A 19,452-nucleotide genomic window follows, 5' to 3' on the forward strand; every position below is an offset into this window, starting at 1 on the left:
AAAATTTCATAGCAGATTTGCTGCACTCTGCCATCATCTCTAACAGGTACAATCTACACTTGGCAACTGCCACTTTAATTGCAATATCTTCAAAAGGATGTACTTGCCATTTCGGGCTTCCTTGCGTGCATGCATGGTGTTTGCTTCGTGCTTCTAGGACTGCATTTAAGACCACTTCCACACTCCACCATCTCCCTTCCACCACTTGGCCATTTGGCTAGTCATGTCGCATCCAATGTTGGAGAGTAGATCTGCCATTGCATTGACACCTCACCTGCCGTGGGATACCCGAAATTCCTCAAAAAGATTGAGTTTCTCTCTGATGATCGCCACCCAATGAGATAATTTCCATGATGGAGTATTGCCCTTAGCGATTGCATTGATGATCACCTGGGAATCTCCTTCCAAATGCAACCGTTGGACTTTCATGTTTAAGGCCAACTCAGTTGCCAGAAGTGCCACCTGAACCTCTGCTTCGTTGTTTGTTCCATCCTGCAATCGACGCGCTCCTTTGAAGAGGATAGACCCTTTGTCATTTCTCGCAACTACCCCCACACCTGAGATTCTCAGGTTTCCTCTAGATGCCCCATCGAAATTTATTTTTATCCATTCCTTACTAGGCGGCTCCCATGTAACCTCCTCTTTTTCTAAAGTGGGATTAACCCGCAGGGACCCATTAACGGGTCTTATTTTAAATTATTATTTTTATTAACATTTAAATATATATTTAAAATTTACATTTTTTTTATTCTATTTTAGTTTTAAATTTGAAAGTATTTTTATTATTTATGTCTATTTTTTGAAATTAAAATAAAAAGTAAAAGATATTAGAAATTTAATTTATAATATTTTCTCTTTTCAAATTTGAATTATTGTACAATAATTATACTTTTAACATTTATCTTATGTTATAGAATATTTATAAATTATATTTTATCATTTTTAACTATATTAAATATTTATGTTCTTTAACTTTTAATCAAGATTTTATGTTTTTAGTAATTAATTTATAACACACACACACACTCTCTCTCTCTCTCTCTCTCTCTCTCTCTCTCTCTCTCTCTCGCGCGCGCGCGCGCACACCATGTTTCTCTCTCCCTATCTCTATCTCCGTATATCCCTCACTAAGACACACACAAACACTCCTTATTTTTCCCTTCCTATCTTTATCTCTATCTCTCCATTTCTCCATGTATCCCTCTCTCTATTACTTCTCTATCATCTCCTCTCTATCTATCTAAACATCTCTCTCTCTCTCTCTCTCTCTCTCTCTCTCTCTCTCTCTCTCTATATATATATATATATATATATATATATATATATATATATATATATATTACAATTACATAACAGGAGCATAGAGCATATTGGTAATAGAGCTTGATAATCATGTATTGCATAAATGCATACAAAAGATGGACCTTTTTTTTTTGTTTGACCTTACACACCTCTTCGACGTACCCATTGCACACCAAGGTGCAATTGCTAGTTACTATATTGGTGATGAAGGAACACATCACAAAAACTTTTCTTAATATTTTTTATTTTGTTTATGGCAAAACCAATATTGGAACATAATGAGCACCATATATGCAATTACATATATATCAAACTAAATGTAATGGGTTTTTTTTCAAAATTTTGTAGATTTATAACTGAAACAGACCTCCATCAAAAGTTTACATTAAAAGGAAGATTTGTCATTTGAATTTCATGGTTATATATGGGAAATTTTTGGTTTCAATTTTAATTCAATTATAAAAAAATAACATATAACAACATTACTTTGTATTTTTTATTTTTAAAATTATTTAAAAAAAAAAATAACAATTTTATATATAATTAATGTTTGTTTTTGTTTATTAAATAATTTTTTTTAATATGATTAAAAATTAATTTAATTTTAATTTTAATTCAATCAGAATGCATTTTCGAGTTGCAATTGGAGCTAAGTCACAATCTTAGGCAACGAGGGTTTTTTTTTATTATAATAACTTATATTCTCTTGACTCGGGGTTTGATGGAATGAGAACATCTAACGATCCCCGTATCATGAAGATAAATGGGTGTCTTGAACGCTGCAAGGAGCGACCAAAGCTAGTTATTCAGCTAGAATGGATCGCTGAAGACATTGAATATTACTCAAAGCATTCCCTATTGTTTAAATTCATGGGGATTCGGGTCTCTTTGCAATTTTTAGAATCTTGGGCTCAAAGGACATGGTCACCAGAGGGGGAGATGGAAATTATGTTAATGGCGAATAACTATTTTATGATTACATTAAATTACATGGTACATCGCAATAAGGCTTTTGAAGGAGGCCCATATTTTTATAATCAAATCGGGTTATTTATTAAACCTTGGCATGCAGGTTTCAACCCCTCTGAGGAGTTACCGAATCGGGTTTCGGTGTGGGTTCAACTATCTTAATTTCCCGTAGAGTGTTGGTGGGATGATATCCTACATATGGTGGCATCACTCCTGGGGAAACCGGTTGGTTCCTCTCAACAAACTCGAGTTAAAAAGGTAACGACCTTTGCTCGTATTTGTGTTGAAATTGATTTGAGCAAGCCGTTGCTAGATTCAGTGGATATGTATGCGGGGACTTACTCTTGGGTGCAACAGTTAGACTATGAGACTTTACCATTCAGCTGTCGACTATGTCATGAATACGGTCATTTACAACGAAGATGCCCAAGGTATAGACCCATTGAGCCTCAGCCTTCTCAACCTCCTCGCAATCCTCCTAGGGTGGATAGAGGTAAGGCTCCCATTCCTGGTGAAGGGATAGATGCAGATGGTTTTACTCTTGTCAAAGATTGTAATAGGAATTGGGGGCATAAGAGGACCTTAAAGGAGAGACATAAAGAGGATACCTTCAATAGATTTGAAGCTCTTGATGAACTTAGTCAACAAGAGGTTAATCCGGGTTTGATGATTTTACATTAGAATGATGTGGTTTCGGGGTAAGGGAAGGTATTTTAGATGTTATTCAGGCTCCTCAAGATGGTGGTGATTCACAAATGGACACAGATCGTCATGTGGAAGATCAGGGAAAGATGACTATTGCAACAAAAGTGAAGATGGATGAGGGGATTGGCTCTCACAAGGTAAAAAAATTGGGTCCTGAGATGGCAAAGAGTAGTAAGGATTCTCCTCATTTGGGCTTTCTTCAGAAGGATATAAAAAAGTGTATGGAGGAGAAGTCATTGAAGGTTGGTAGGAAGAAGGACCTGGACAAGATTAAATTGACGGGGGAGAATTTGGTGGAGTCAGGATCAGTGAAGACTCAGGATTCTCATTTTTCAAGTCCCTTGAAATGATTATGCTATCTTGGAATGTTAGGGGCTTGAACAGTGGCCCTAGACAAAAAGTTGTTCAGGATTTGGTTAGAAGTCATTCTCCTGATATTCTTTTTTTTGCAAGAAACTAAACTTTATGTAGAGAGCATGATTGGCTTATTACGTAAGTTGTGGGGGAAAGGTGAATGCCAGTGCATTGGGGCTCATGGCTCTTCTGGAGGTGTGGCATGTCTATGGAATCCTGTGAGGATTCACCCCCTTTGTTGGATGGCCTCTAAATTGTCCATATCTGTGATTGCTTCAAGTCTTGAGACAGGAGAAGCTATCCTTATCTCTAATATCTATGTGCCTACTGATGGGTAAGAAACTCCTATGGTCCCATATTACTTTTGTCTGTAGTATGGAGCCTCTTCTTCCTTAGATTATGGCTGGCAATTTCAATGCCATCTATGAGTTGGCTAAGAAGCGTGGAGGTATTATGCGGTTGGAACCTTCATCTTTCTTATTGTGTGATAATATCTTGGCTTCGAATTTGATTGACATTAATCCCAATAATGGCCAGTTTACTTGGAACAATCGAAGGATTGGGGAGAACTGCATTGCTAAGAGACTTGATCAATTCTTGGTTTCTTGTTTTTGGATTGGTGGTGGGTGGTCTACCAACTCATAGATCTTGGACTAGCATGGGTCGGACCATTGGCCTATTAAGTTAATTGCTTCCTCTACTAGGATTTCTAGGTGTCCTTCCTTCAAGTTCTAAATTATGTGGTGTGACTCCTCTCTACAGGAATATGTAGTTGACTGGTGGAGGATTGGTAGACCCGCTTATGGCACTGCTATGTATACTTTTTCCAAATTGCTCCAATTTGTTAAATATTAACTTAAAAGGTGGAATCTTCAATGCTTTGGCAATATTTTCCATGCTAAAGTTGTTGCTTAGGTTGAGTTGGATGACATCACTAGAGAAATAAGGGAGGTTGGCTTGTCTGAGTCCTTGCTCAGTGAGGAAGCTAGAGCTGTAAATAATTTGGAAGCATGTGAACTGTGGGAGGAAATCTGTTGGAAACAAAGGGCTTGGATTGAGTGGCTTTAGGGAGGAGATAAAAATACCACTTTCATCTTCAATTCACTGAAAGCCAGAAGACACGACAATTCTATTACTACTCTTGTAAATGACAGGGGTGAGTAGCTTTCGACCATGCATGACATCCTGAAAGAGGTTGTGTGATACTTTGGTTCTTTATTCAGAGAGGATTCCGAGGGGGTTCAGAAGAGGAAAATCGTGTTCTCTCTTGTATCCCGTCACTGGTTACTAGGGAGACGAATGAACATATTATGGGCCATATTTCTCTTGAGGAGATGGAAAGGGTTGTGTTCCAAATGAAGAAGGGGAAGGAACCTGGCCCTGATGGTTTCTCGGTTGAATTCTTTGAAGAATTTTGAGATATTATTAAGTTGGATTGATTGGAGGTGGTCCAAGAATCCCAAAGGAATAAACATATCATGTTACATGCTTTGAACTCTACTTTTCTTGCCCTTATCCCCAAGTGCGAGGGGGCTGACCGGTTAAGTCAATTCCACCCAATTTATTTATGTAATATGGTCTATAAAATTATCTCAAAGATGATAGATAATAGGTTGAAGAAGTGGCTTAAAAAACTTATATCAAAGGAGTAGAGTGGCTTTGTGGCAGATAGACAAATCTTGGATGGGGTGGTTATTGCTACTGAATCCATCCAATTCATGGATACCTCAAAAGAAAAAGCTATGTTCATCAATCTAGATATGGCAAAGGCTTATGCCAGGGTTCGATGGTCCTTCCTTTGGAAAGTTCTTGGGGCCTTTTGGTTTGCTATGGATTGGATCCAATGTGTTAGGTCATGTGTTACTTCTATCTCTTAATCTGTTTTGATCAATGGGGATCACATTGAGCTCTTTGGTGCTTCTAGAGGCCTTTGGCAGGGGGACCCACTCTCCCCTTATTTATTTATTCTTTTTGTTGAAGGACTAGGGTGCCTAATGAAGAGTAATGTTGATTTGGGCTTGATTCAAGGGTGGAGATGCGAAAATGATTGACCTTCGAGCTGTGTCATTTTTATTTTGTGGGTGATACAACCTTGATGGGAATTGCAAAGTTTAGAGAAGCTATTAATCTACGTAAGGCTTTGGATGTTTATCTGGTTTCTTCTGGTCAGTTGATTAATGAGGATAAATCCTCCATCTTCTTTTTCAATACGCCATAGCCTATAGAGTTGTGAATTGCTCACATTTTGATGTTTTAGATTGGTTCCCTTCCTTTGACTTATCTTGGTATTCCTATATCTATTGGAAAGCTCCCTAAGGAGTCTTGGCAGTATATTCTTGACAAATTTCGTATGAAAGTTATTCATTGGACTCATAAGTGGCTTTCCTTTGCTAGGCAAGTTCAACTGCTCAAGTCGACGGTGTAGGCCCTACCTATTTATAGGTGTATGCTTGAGGTGGCCCCGATGGGTTTTGTCAAAGAGATGGATTCTTTGGCTAGGCAGTTCTTTGGGGGTGTAGCTTGTCATCTTCTAAATGGAGCCTTGTCAAATAGGATATTGTGTGCAACCTGAAGTGATTAGGAGGACTTGTTTTAAGGCATTTGATTTTGTTTGGGATGGCACTGGCTGCAAAGTTGTATTGGAGGTGGTGTGTGGAGTAGGATCAATTATGGGCTAAGATTTTGTCGCATAAGTATCTTCAGGGGAATTCGGAGGAAGAGATTTCAAGGTATCCCCTAGTTGGGAAAGGCTCAATGATTTGGAACACACTCAAGAAAGGGGAAACTCTATTTAAGGATGGCTTATTTTGGATATGCAAGAGAGGGAAAGAGGCACTCTTTTGGTCAGACTCTTGGGATGGTTTCCCCCCATTATTTATCAGTTTTTGAACTTGAGGATTCTCAGGCGACAATTTAAGGACTTGGTTTAAGGCATTCAATTTTGTTTGGGATGGCGCTGGCTACAAAGTTGTATTGGAGGTGGTGTGTGGAGAAGGATCAATTATATGCTAAGATTTTGTCACATAACTATCTTCAGGGGATTCTGAAGGAAGAGATTTCAAGGTATGCCCTAGTTGGGAAATGCTCAATGATTTGGAACACACTAAAGAAAGGGGCAACTCTAATTAAGGATGTCTTATTTTGGATATGCAAGAGAGGGAAAGAGGCACTCTTTTGGCCGGACTCTTGGGATGGTTCCCCCCCCCATTATTTCTCAGTTTTTGAACTTGAGGATTCTCAGCCAACAGTTTCTTGAGGCTGGGTGGTCTAGGGTGAGTGACTTTAAATCTTTTTCTCTATGGTAGTTGGAGGTGGCAAGATGGAAGGCTCCTATCGACTGGCTAGTTGTTGGTAGGGAAGGAGAATGTGCTAAGCTTCATGGAATTATTTCTTACAGACATTGCAACTCCATCAGGGATAAGGATAGTCTTGCTTGGTTTCCAAATATGAGGGGCACTTTTACTATTATTAGTGGATATTAGGAGCTTTTGTCCCAAGTGAAAGTATGCTTGGAACAAATTCTCTTGGCCAAAGTGTAACTGCTTTGTGTGGACTTTGGTTTGGAATAGGTGTTTGACTTGGGATAATATTCGTCAGCGTGGCTTTTATGGCCCTTCTATCTGTGTCTTGTGTGGTGCGGGTGAGGAGGACTCCTCGTACTTGTTCTTCCAGTGTCCTTTCTCTTTGCAGCTCTGTGGAATTTTTGGTGGTGAGTTTGAAAACACCCTTGTGTTCATGCTTCATCCATGGAAAAGTTATGGAATAGTTTGGGTAAGCCTCCCACCTCATCTTCTTTTCTTTAGATTGTGTGGTGCGTTGGTCTCACTTTTGTATTATGGCAGATATGGCTAGAGCAGAATTGTAGAATTTTCCGAGGTGAAAGGTTAGTTGTTCAACAGATATGGCATAGGATTATGGGGATGATCCAGGAGATGGTGAAAGCTAAATGCGAGGTGATTCTTCCTCTGGACAAAAGGGATGATGATATTGTGAGAAAACTTGGTATTTAGGGATTGTCTCCAGCCTATGCCTGTATCAGAAAAGGTAGATGTGGGAAAAAGAGGGTTCAAAGAATGGGTAGATGGTTACTTCCTTCGAAAGATTTTTTAAAGATTAATACTGATGGTTCCTCTCACGGTAATCCTGGACATGCTGGGATTGGTGGGATTGGTAGAGATTTCTTGGGGAAGGTTGTCTTCCTCTTTTCTATTTATAAAGGACATCAAGCTAATAAATTTATGAAAGGTCTTGCAATGTTGTATGCTTTAGAGAGGGCTTATGCTTTAGGATGGCATAAGGTTATCTATGATTCAGACTCACAGATTATCATTAATTTGTTGATTGAGAATAAGGTAACAGATGTTAATTAGCAGCTGGCCTTGATTGTTTACAAGATATTTACAGATTGGATCAAAGATAGAGTTGGTGTCTTTTGTCCATATTCCACGGGAGTGGAATAGGGTAGCTAACTGTTTGGATAAATGGGCTTTAGAACATGCAGGTGATTGGAAGGTGGAGGGATGGGATCACCTTTCCCCTGAGTACTGTCAGAATTTGGAGGAGATATTTGTTGCTGATATGGATGGTTAGGTTGGTAGATTTTGTTGATTCTATCTGTGATAGGGTGATGATGTATACTCCTTCCGGAGACTTTGGCTTCAGATTTGCTTTGTAATTCTCTATTCTGAGTTCTAATAAAGTTTTTACCCTCTTATTAAAAAAAATAAAAAAAATAAATCATTAAAATAACATATAACAATATTATTTTTTGACTAGTTTAGAAAATTATGTAAAACATATTTACAATTTTATTTATAATTTATGTTTATTTTTATTAATAATTCTATATATTTTTTTGTTCGATAAAAGGCTGAAGCCAGGATTTTATCAAGATTATAAAAGGAGTATTAAACATCTACTTTCTAAACCAAAATGTTCTGGACTATGAACCAAAGCTACATCAGATGTAGGAGATTACATATAATTTGCAAACCCAGAGTGTTTTAGGCAATAAACCTAAACTAATCATATAGCTATAGATAAAATGATAGAGAAAGCCCCAAAACCACAAGAAAAATTGGAAATTCCTAAAACTGGCCCAAACCAGCTTGAGCTACAGCTAGGGAGCCACCTCCCCAAACTACTATCCAACCATAGCTGAACACATCTCAAAAAATGCAAGCATAAAATCTAAATCTGGGTTGGAAAGACTCTCCTTTGGAACCTTCGTTTCCTTCTTTCTTCTAACTTCCTACCAACCTCCCTCCTAGGAGGGTGCCTCTTGTGTTGAGCTCAAGGAGACCCCTGAGAGTCCCATGCTCTTCACCCCTTCCTTGTGAGTATCCTCACATCTATTGAGAGTGTCCGTCTCAGCCATAGTCTTTGGAAGCAATAATTCTTTTCTATTTGTTTCTTCCACCATCCTAGGATTTGAAGGTGAGAAATCTGCATATTGCTTATTCTCCTTACCTTTGCAAATCTCCTTGCTCAAGGTTTCTAAATATGATTTCTTATGACCATGCAATGAAGATTCATTATCTGTGATCTCTTTTTGAGTGTTCCCCACATCCTTCTCAACCGAATAATGATGAGGGGAAACTTCCCTCCACCAAGAGGCCCTCCTATTGATATTCTATTTATCACATTTGGCTATCATATGCCCAATTTGGAAGCATTTCCTACTTCTAAAAGGAATACCTTCATAATCTATTGACTGCACCCAAATCCCTTTTTCAGATTTCAGTTCAACTAATTCTACGGGTGGGTCCTTGGATGAATCCATTTCCACTAAGATGAGTGCATAAGTGGTATGAAAATAATCCTAAAAACCCTTGTCTGCCCCTAAAAAATTTCCCCAAAGAATCACCTATAGCTTTAAAACAAGATTCAAACCAGAATTGTAATGGTATATTAGGGAGTTTTACCTATATTGGGATCCGGTCAAAAGATTAACTGGGTTAAATGCCAGATACTAGGGTTTGAACAACAGTGCATGTTTCTCCTCCTAGCTCTAGAATGATGTGCAAAAGGTTTTATTCCTATCCTCCAAGATGTCAAAGATTACCATGAAAAAGCCTCGAGCTCCTAGGTAAATCTGCACACTCCTTTCTAAAACAAGGCCCCAATTCTCAGTGATCCACTTGTGAAGCTCACCAAGGCTTGGCCAAAAGCCTTGAAACATCCCTATGAAACCCATCTTAGAAAAATATTATTCATTTTCATAAACCTCCTTGACAATCTCTGCATCCAAATTCACTATTGGCCTAGCAACAACTTTCTCTTCCCAACACATAGGAGCGTACCTGTTGTGGGCACCCCCAAAACAAAAGGCCTGCCATTTTTCCCTCTGTTCTTTTTTCCCATTTCCCTGAAGGGATGCCATTTGCATTTGACCCTTTGTTCCAGCCTCTGACCACTTTTCTCTAGTTGTAAAAAGCATTTACCCCCTTCACAAAACCACCGAACTACATCTCCCTTGTTGCCTCATTACCCATATGCCTGAAACCACCAACACATAGTGGGGGACATGAGAAAGAAACAAGTGATGACCCATGTTTTCATGCCCCACCAACAACAAAGCCAACAAAAACCCTAGGAAGAGTAGGGAGAAGCATCAACGACATCGAGCCTTATTTAAAATTCTCTCTCTCTCTCTCTCTCTCTCTCTCTCTCTATATATATATATATATATATATATTTAAAATAATTTAATAATAAATAATTTAAGTTTGATATTAAATAAGTTTTCTAAATCAAATTGTTATATATCTTGTTTTTTAAATAATTTTTATTAAGTTAATATGTTTAATATTTTCTGTTTTTAGTGGACAAATTAATAATTTTTAAATTGTAATGTGGTATTTCAATTTATTTTTTTGTTTCTATTATAATTTTAAACTACAACTATAATTCTACTTCAAGATTAGGGTTAGAATTAGATGGGGGTTAAGTTTAGGGTTAAATTTATATTTAAGATTAAATTAGGGTATAACTTTTAGAATATTATTCATCAATTTAGTTATATATTTTACACTTGTAAAAAATAATACATCTCTTAATTAATAATTTATTAAATTTTATTCATAAAAATGTGTTATTAAATTTAAATTTTATTTTTAATTTTGATTTTAACTTTACCTACAACCTTAATTCTACTTTAAGATTAGGGTTAGAATTAGATTAGGGTTAAGGTTAGGGTTAAACTTGTATTTAGGATTAAAATTAGGGTACAAGATTTTGAATTTTTTCATTGAAGTTGTATATTTTACAATTCTTGGAAAATAATGCATCTCTTAATTAATAATTTATTTAAATTTATTTATTAAAATGTGTTGTTTCAAAAATTATTTTTATTTTTAATTTCAATTCAAACTTTACTTACAACTCTAATTATATTTTAAGATTAGGGTTAAACTCATATTTAAGAATAAAATTAGAGTAGACGATTTTGAATATTTTTTCATTAATTTAGTTACATATTATACAATAGTTGAAAAAAATACATCTCTCAATTAATAATTTATTTAATTTTATTCATTAATTTTTTTTGAGAAAATTATGGAAGATATATCTCTTAGGAAGAGTTGAATATATTATAAAATAAAATAATATATATAACTATTGATGATATTTATTTTCATAAAATTTTAATACTATTGATGGTTACATATTTCAAATATAAGGTCAATAATCTATTGAAATTGTAGAAAGATATCTTAAATACATCTATCTACATAAACTAAACTAATAAAAGAATAATTTTAGCATTTAGAATTCATCTATTATAATAAATTTTAGGAACTTTAATACTTGATAGATTTAACTCAATAGATGCAAGTTTCAAAAAGGTTCCCAAAATTAAGCTCCCAAAATTTAGGGAGAAAAGTTGAGACCAGAATAATAGCCTTCTGGTCTAGCCGACTTTTTTCCAAATTTTTTAGGGATGCGAGATATCATGATTATAAAGTCAAATCCAACACGGTAGGTCAATCCAAGGTTTTAGATATGCGAAAATGTGCTTTGAAGATTGAACTTAGGACATTATTAGGATCAATTAAAATAAAATAAAAGGGGTTTGCCTACGGTTAAGGGCCCAATTTTATGATATGTGAATTGTTGAGAGAGGACTTTAGATTTAATTAAATTAATAATTAAATGCCTAAAAGATTCGTATAAATGCAATGGGACACACTAAGGTGGGTGCTAACCTAAGCATGGAATTGGACAACCCTAATTAGGGGTGTACAATTTATGATGCTACAATATAGTGAAAAACCCGTCCTCATAGTTGTATCCACCTACAAAATTCAACTTTTAATATAAACAAGTTAGATGCATGTATACAAGTTATACATAACTTTAAAAATAATAAAATAAAATTGTTCAACATATATTAACTGCAAGCTCATCTGCAACAACTAATGGTGGATGAGCATTAGCCACAACTGCGAGTGGATGATATGACGTGGAAGTCGACGTCTCTCCCTAAACATGTACAAACATTAATATATTTAACAATTTATCAAGTATGATGAACAACAAAAGTTTAGACTTAAAATCAATCATTTAATTTAAAAAATCAATAGAATTAAATATACCCCAAAGGGCGTGTTGAGATCCACAGGTGTCGACATAAGACTAAAACAATCAAAAGATGAAGTCGACGTACCCCCAACCATGGCCTAGAGACACAATTTACATACGAAGTTATTAAATAAATTTATTTAAATAATTTATATTTGATTTATATGAATATATTAAATATAATTTTTTATGTAATTTATATGTATGTACTTGTCTATCATGGTGATCCATCAGATGATTGTCAGCACATAGAAAATTAACATATGAACCAATATTATTATGATCAGATGCTCCATGTGCAATTGAAGTGGACGGATCATGTGCACTTGAAGTGGATGAACCATCATTAGGGCCATAACATAATCGATTACAACTTGTACAAAAATGGGGTGTCGATGTGTGAGGAATGGATGTACGGTCACCATCTCCTCCTAATGCTCCTCCATCATCAGGGCTAGCTACCATATGAGATGTTTGCTTAGTAAGGTTAGTAGTGAGCACAATCAATGCGCCCAATACTAATATCATAGAATGCCAATGAATAGGAATAGGAACAACATTAGAAGGGGGATCCATGATTGGCTAACAATGGATACATCGATTGGGGTCAACACATGCCCCCAACCTTTGTATGTGACACATGTACATGAAATCCTATATATTTGTACACATACGCATACATACATATCAAGAAAGAAATCACAATCTAACTCTAGAGATAAATCAAACTATGTTACACGTGTGTGATGTATCATTTGAAACTTTCAAGCACACATGTACACATATGTATTTTAAATAACATTCAAAATTTAAATCTCTAGATCATCTTTAAAAAAAATACATGTACACATGTACTAGAGATTAAAAAATAAATGCATGTACATTCTTGGTATCTTAAGGGGTCACATTTGATTGAGGATGTCAAGTTTAAGGGGTCCTACTTAGGTAGAGAGGTCCTAATGAGATCCTAAATACATCAAGTATGTATACATTGAAATTATTTTAAGGGGCCATGTGATTGAGGATGTCTTATCAACCCTGGGTCCTAAGATCTCTTGAATGTCAAGTACATACATTGAAAGAAAACTTGGGGTAATGTCATAATTAATGTCTTAAGGGGCCTTATCTCATCTAGAAGTCCTAATAAGATCCTAAATGTCTGATACATGTTGTATTAAAGTATATTTAAGGGGTCCTATAAATCAGCTAGAGGTCCTAGTGAGATCTTGAATGCTAGGTACACATTTCAAAAGTATAAGGGGGGCCATGTGATTATTAATGTCTTAAGGGGAACCATGTGATGATGAACGTCTTAAGGGGTCATATGATCTAATTAATTATGTCTTAAGCCAGGGTCATGTGTGATAATGAATGTTTTAAGGGATCATGTGATAATTAATGTCTTAGGGGGTCCTACAAATGATTAGCCAGAGGTCCTAATGAGATATCGAATACATTAGGTACATACATTGAAAGTACATAAGGGGTCATGTGATCTAAATGAATGACTTAAGGGATAAAAAGTGACAACGAATGTCTCAAGGGTTCATATGTGTGTGATTTAATTAATATCCTAAGCTTGGATCCCATTTCAACAAGAGGTCCAAATACTAAATGTTGATTCAAGTAAACATTGAAAGTATATACATGGGGTCATGTGATTGAGGATGTCTTAAGGGGCCCTATTTCAGCTTACAGAGACCTTCCTAAAATCTTGAATGTCAAGTACATGTGTACATTGAAAGTACAAGGGGTCATGTGTGATAATGAATGTTTTAAAGGATAGTCATGTGTGATAATTAATATCTTAAGGGGTCTTATTTCGACTAAAGGTCCTAATGGGATCCTAAATGATAGGTAAATGTACATTGAAAGTATAAAAGGTCATGTGATAATTTGCATACCTTAGATTTGGGTCTGAATTTCATTTTCATTTTTGTTTTTGTTTTCATTTTCGTTTTTATTTTCATTGACTCAAAACAAAGTAATTTACAAAAACATATAAATTACATAAATTTAAAAATATAAATGTAAAACTCTAAATTGCTTTAATATCAAAACCTAACCTTAAATTTTAAAAAACCTAAACGAAAAAAAAAAATTCGTTTATAAATTGAAAAAAATACAAGAAAAGTAAAACAGGGAAAAAGGGGGAAAAAAGGCCTACCTGGAGGGGTTGGGAAGTAGCTGAAAGCTCTTTGGATCAGGATCTCGTGTAGGTAAAATGAGTTATATTTCATTTTTAAAAAAATTAAATAGTTTTTAGAAACGAGATCCTGATTCATTTTAAGATGAGTTCTCATTTCAAAATTTTAGGCTTTGGATCCCATAGCCTACGAGATCCCACATCATTATTCGGCTCGAGGTCCTGAAGAGAATCAAGATCCTGATTCATTTTCTATGCGCTCTACATAATTCACATTTTTTCTAAGTGTAAAACTTCCACTCTAAGTGGACTCAACTTCTTTCTCATACTCGTGTGTGTAGGAGCTAATGGAGCTGTAGTGGTGCAAGGTCATAGGAATGGTCTTTGCATAAAGATACAAACTACTATTTCATCATACAAAATTTCTCACTGCATGGACCACAAAATGAATTTAACATTTTAAATTGTGAGAAAATTTGATTTAGAAGCTAAAGTTGAAAGACTAGTTCGCGAACTCTACTCATACTTCTACCAAAGTCCTAAATGATTTGAAAAAATTCAAAATTTTGTCAAGGGAATAACTGTAAGAAGCAAGCTTCTTAGTCATGTAAATACCATATGGATATCCTTGTATGAACCAACGTAATTGTAGCATCATAAATTATCACCGAGCCAATTTATACCTCATGTTTGTGCCCTTACTTTAGCGTGTCTCCCCCTAATCTCTTATTCGGGTCAGTTCATTGCCTTAATTCCATTTTTTATGCCATGTGCACCTGTCAGCTCATTTTCTGGACGAATATCCTTCTCCCTAGGGTTTATTGAGGTCCCTGATTAATGAGGATTAGGGTGCTAACGCCCTGGTACTAGGACTAGGGCCCTACCTCACTGGCGAGAAATGAAATTGGTGGCTCAACATGACCTTTGGAGGTTGGCCTAATTGGTAAATTAATGTAGGATCCCCTATATAAAGACATTTGATCAACCTAATTTAATCTATCCATCTAAGTCTCCATCTCCAAGCAATCAAGCATTTGTGCATTCATCATCAAGCATTTTCAGATATCTTCAACGCTGCATATTCTTCATTCAACCATTGTGCAACAAAATTACACAATTCATATGCAAACATGTGTGTGTGATTAGGGTTTTGTCATGTTCATGCCATTTCATAGAACATATAAGATTACATTCAAGAATCAAAGCATCATCATCAACAATTGCAAATCTGAGGTATACCTTTCCATTAATTATTTCAGTATTTACAATATTCATTCAAGGTTAATTCCTAAACTAGGGTTTGACTTAAGAAAGCCCTTATTCCCAACCTATTTCCCTTCTCTAGTGTGTGTAGAAACATGTACGAAGTTGCGATCTTCAGAATTGGCTTTATTTACAGATACAACCAGGTCCCCCTTTGGACGACAAAAAGTGCGGAGGACTAGAGTGACGTGCATTCTGGTCCCAACAAATTAGGAGCTCCTTCTAGGAATAGGTCTGAATAATCTTATATTACTCAAATCCAGGTTATCATGGCTTAATCTGACGACTGTAGCTCATTGTTTATGCATAATTACTTCAAATCTAGTACATTCACCCTAATTTCAACATTTCAACAATTCAACTTAAAAGAGGGAATCACTCTCCAACCTCAATTAATAGGAATTCTCATCCCTATCCTTTTGATTTGTGGCTAGATTTATCCCTCTTAAATGTAGTGGTCTCCAAGCCAAAAATTAGCATTTTTTACATCTAATGGTGAAAACCCTAATTGTCAACCATTATAGTAATGAGTTTTTTTCAAATATCTATCCTTGAATGGAACAATGTATGAACATTGTGACTCAATAGACAAAGCTCCTCACCTTTTACATAGGTTAAGTGATGTAGAGACACTCTTAAATTTATCCAATATTCTTCCCATGCTAGATGGGATAAATGTTAGGATTTAGGTGCCATAAACCTTGTAAATCCCTTGATTTGTTATTTTCCAAATGTCATTTGTAATTTACTCATAAGATGTTAAATTATTTAACCAACGATGGTGAAAGAGACCATGTAAAAGTTAAGTTACTTTTACCATTTGTCCTCTAGGAAAAGGACAAAATAGCTAGGTGACCCCTCTTGGAATATTCTAAGGCAAAGTTACTTTTAACTTGTCAGGAGTTGTAAGAGAATATACAACAGTTATGATAGTGATTATTGCTATGACAATATCTATGACAATATTTATGATATAATCCTTACATAGGTGCATAGACATGAGAGATGCTAAGTATTATAGTTGTAAGAGCATATGTAAGAGGCTATTTGGGGAGGTGTGCGCGATTTTTTCCAAGTTATTTTTCTGCCTATTGTTTGGGGATACCATAGTGGTATACATCCTAACAAACTCCTATAAATTAGTGCCTCGAGCTAGTGTTCTTCATTCAGTCTTGTTCAATTTGTAGGGTAACAGAGCGATGTCATATTTTATAGAGGTCTACATAGAAGTGTATTGTTACTATATTTATCATTGGATTAGTAATATACTTGCCTTTCTTTATATCATGGAATTTTTTCCCAAAAGAATTTCTCCACGTAAATCTGGTGTTTCATGTGCAATAGTTTTCGTGTTCTTGTTTTGATTCTACAATCATTGTGTTAATGATGAATCTTTAGTTTTAAATTTGTAGTAACTTTGAGTTTAAGTTAATATTGCAAGCTTTCTTCACCTTTTTTTACAATATTTGGTATCAGAGCTAACTATTATGTTGAGGGAGGGACGACTTTCTCTATAAGTGTTGAAGGTTTTTTGCTGTAGTGGGAGCTTTTATTTTCTGGGCTTTATTGTAGATTTGAGAAAGGTTGCATGCCATGGTCTCCACCTCTCATCAAGATATTGAGAATTTTCAATGATATTGGTTACGAGATCAGTGGTTGTCAGTTTCAAAAGAAAAGAAACCAGAGGACTCTGCCTTGAAAGACAATGAGTGGAAAAAGTTGGACAATAAGGGATGGGGAAGTTCATTCAGTTGTGTCCCACTAACTATGTCCTCTTGAATGCCTCTATAGAAGAAACTTCATACAAGCTTTGGAGGAAAATATGTGATATCTATCAAACTAAGAGTTTGTCTAACAAGTTATATCTTAAAAGACGTTTGTATTTTTTGAGAATGAGGGATGGCGATTATATTGTTGAATTTTTGAATTCTTTTAATTTGGTTTTAAGTCAACTTTCATCAATAGATGTTAGTATTGAAGATGCAAATAAATGTATTCTTCTACTTTTCTCTTTTCTTGATTCTTGGGAAAATTTAATTGTTTCCATAAGATGTGGCGGTGCAAATCCTAAGATGGACAATGTGATTCCCATACTTCTTTCAAAAGAGATGAGGAGAAAGACCATGAATGCTAGCTCCCAAGATGCCTTTCATTTTCAAGGAAGACATAAGGAGAAAAGGCCTAAAGGGATAAAAAGAAGGATAAGTCAAAAGGATGTTCTAAGACCCCCGGAGAGAGTTAAGTGTTGGAATTGTGGTAAACTAGGACATGTGAAAGAGTGTAGGAATAAAAAGAAGAGCACTGACACTTCTATAGATAAGTCCTTTGATGATGGTGATTTCAATGCTTTACTTATTCCTGCTAACTTTATTAGTAATGATACTCAACTTGTTGATTCGAGTTCTTCCTACCATATGAATCCTCACAAGGAGTGGTTTTTTTAGTATAAAAGATATGATGGAGGAGAAGTTTTTCTTGCTGATAACTCCTCAGTGAAGATTATTGGCAAAAGAAAATTAAAGTTGTGTTTCAGTGATGGGAGGATTGTTTCCATTGATAATGTTTTACATATTCTAGATCTTGCAAGAAGTTTACTTCTAGTTTCCAAGTTAAATGATTTTAGAATGCATGTGACATTTGATAAGCCTGGTTGCAGATTGTTAAGGGGAAGTTTGGCAGTGGCTAAAGGATCTTGGACAAGGACTTTGTTTAAATTACATACTTCTACTTTTTGGAATTTAGCTTTTGTAACTAGAATTAAAAATGCATGTATGTTGTGGTTCCATAGATTGGGTCACACTAGTAAAAAATCTCTTAAGACCATTGTAGATAAGAACCTAGTTGAGAGGATTTCTGATAGTTTTGTTAGGAAGAGTGATTTCTGTGAGCATTGTGTGTTTGGTAAACAAAATAGATCTTTACTTCCTAAAGAATTTAATAAAACTAAGAAGCTTTTAGAGATTATTCATTCAGATGTATGTTGTCCAGTGGATTTTGAATCTTTGAATAGATCTCATTATTATGTTTCATTCATTGATGATGTCTCAAGATATACTTGAATTTATTTTATGGATTGAAATTTTGATTTTTTCATCAAGTTTAATGAATTTAAGGCATTGGTTTAAAAGCAATCAAATTATAAGATAAAAGAATTGAGAATTGACAATAGGGGTGAATATTTCTCAAGGAATTTTGACGAGCTTTGTAAACATGCAGGAATGGTTAGGAAAAAGATTGCACCTTACACTCCCCAACAAAATGGAGTAGCAGAAAGAATGAATTATACATTAAAGGAAAGAGCTAAGAGCATGTTAAGTAGTGTTAAGCTTGATAAATATTTTTGAGCAGAAGTTGTTAGTATTTCTTTTTATTTGGTTAATAGATCTCCTTGTAAAGCTCTTGTTGATAAAAACACCTTATATGAAACATGGTTTGGTAAAAAGCCTTTAATTTCACATTTAAGGGTCTTTAGTTGTGTGGCTTTTGTTAATGTGCCTTAAGCGAAGTGAACTAAATTGGATCCAAAAGCATAGAAATGAATCTTTGTAGGATATGGTGAGAATTTAAAATGTTATAAGCTTTGGAATCCTCTAAGCCATAAAATGATCTTTTCTAGAGATGTGATTTTCAGAGAATTTAGAGCTGACTCGGGTGAAGAACAACTAAAGATAAAGTAACAATGCATTTTGAAACTAAGCAAAAAGATGCACACGTGGAAGAACATAGATATGGACAAGAAGATGGAGAAAAAGAAGAGAGTTCAAGTGAAAGTTCTGAAGATTCAATTGCGAAAGAAAAATTTAAAAATAATGAAGAAGAACATGAGGAAGGACCTCTTACTCTACCTTTGAGAAGGTCCACAAGACAGTGGAATCCAATTGACAAGTATGACCCAACATGTTATTGTTGTAACTTTTCTTTATTAAGCATTGACGATGCACCTAGATCTTACAAGGAAGCACTCTCTTCTAAGGAAAGTGAGTCTTGGATGCAGGCCATGTAGGAGGAGATGACAACTTTGTATATTTGTGACACTTGGGATCTTGTTAGTTTTCCCAAAGGAATAAATCCCATTAAATGCAAGTGGGTATTTAAGAAGAAATTTGGAGCATACGATCAGTTGAAGAGGT

The 19,452-nt window shown here is 35.3% G+C and overlaps 2 protein-coding genes across 2 annotated transcripts; both read left to right on the top strand.

The window, feature by feature from the left end:
- The first annotated feature begins 2,469 nt into the window (after positions 1-2,469).
- LOC131859159 (uncharacterized) lies at positions 2,470-3,326 on the top strand. The gene is made up of 2 exons (XM_059212721.1): positions 2,470-2,824; positions 2,980-3,326. The coding sequence occupies exons 1-2, from the start codon at positions 2,470-2,472 to the stop codon at positions 3,324-3,326; spliced, it is 702 nt and encodes a 233-aa protein (XP_059068704.1).
- Positions 3,327-3,452: 126 nt separating this feature from the next.
- On the top strand, positions 3,453-7,920 carry LOC131859160 (uncharacterized). Its single transcript, XM_059212722.1, has 4 exons — positions 3,453-3,664; positions 6,900-7,101; positions 7,173-7,319; positions 7,735-7,920. The coding sequence occupies exons 1-4, from the start codon at positions 3,453-3,455 to the stop codon at positions 7,918-7,920; spliced, it is 747 nt and encodes a 248-aa protein (XP_059068705.1).
- The last annotated feature ends 11,532 nt before the right edge of the window (positions 7,921-19,452 follow it).

Source organism: Cryptomeria japonica, chromosome 10 (genome assembly GCF_030272615.1).
Source record: "Cryptomeria japonica chromosome 10, Sugi_1.0, whole genome shotgun sequence".
NCBI classification, from domain to species: Eukaryota; Viridiplantae; Streptophyta; class Pinopsida; order Cupressales; family Cupressaceae; genus Cryptomeria; species Cryptomeria japonica.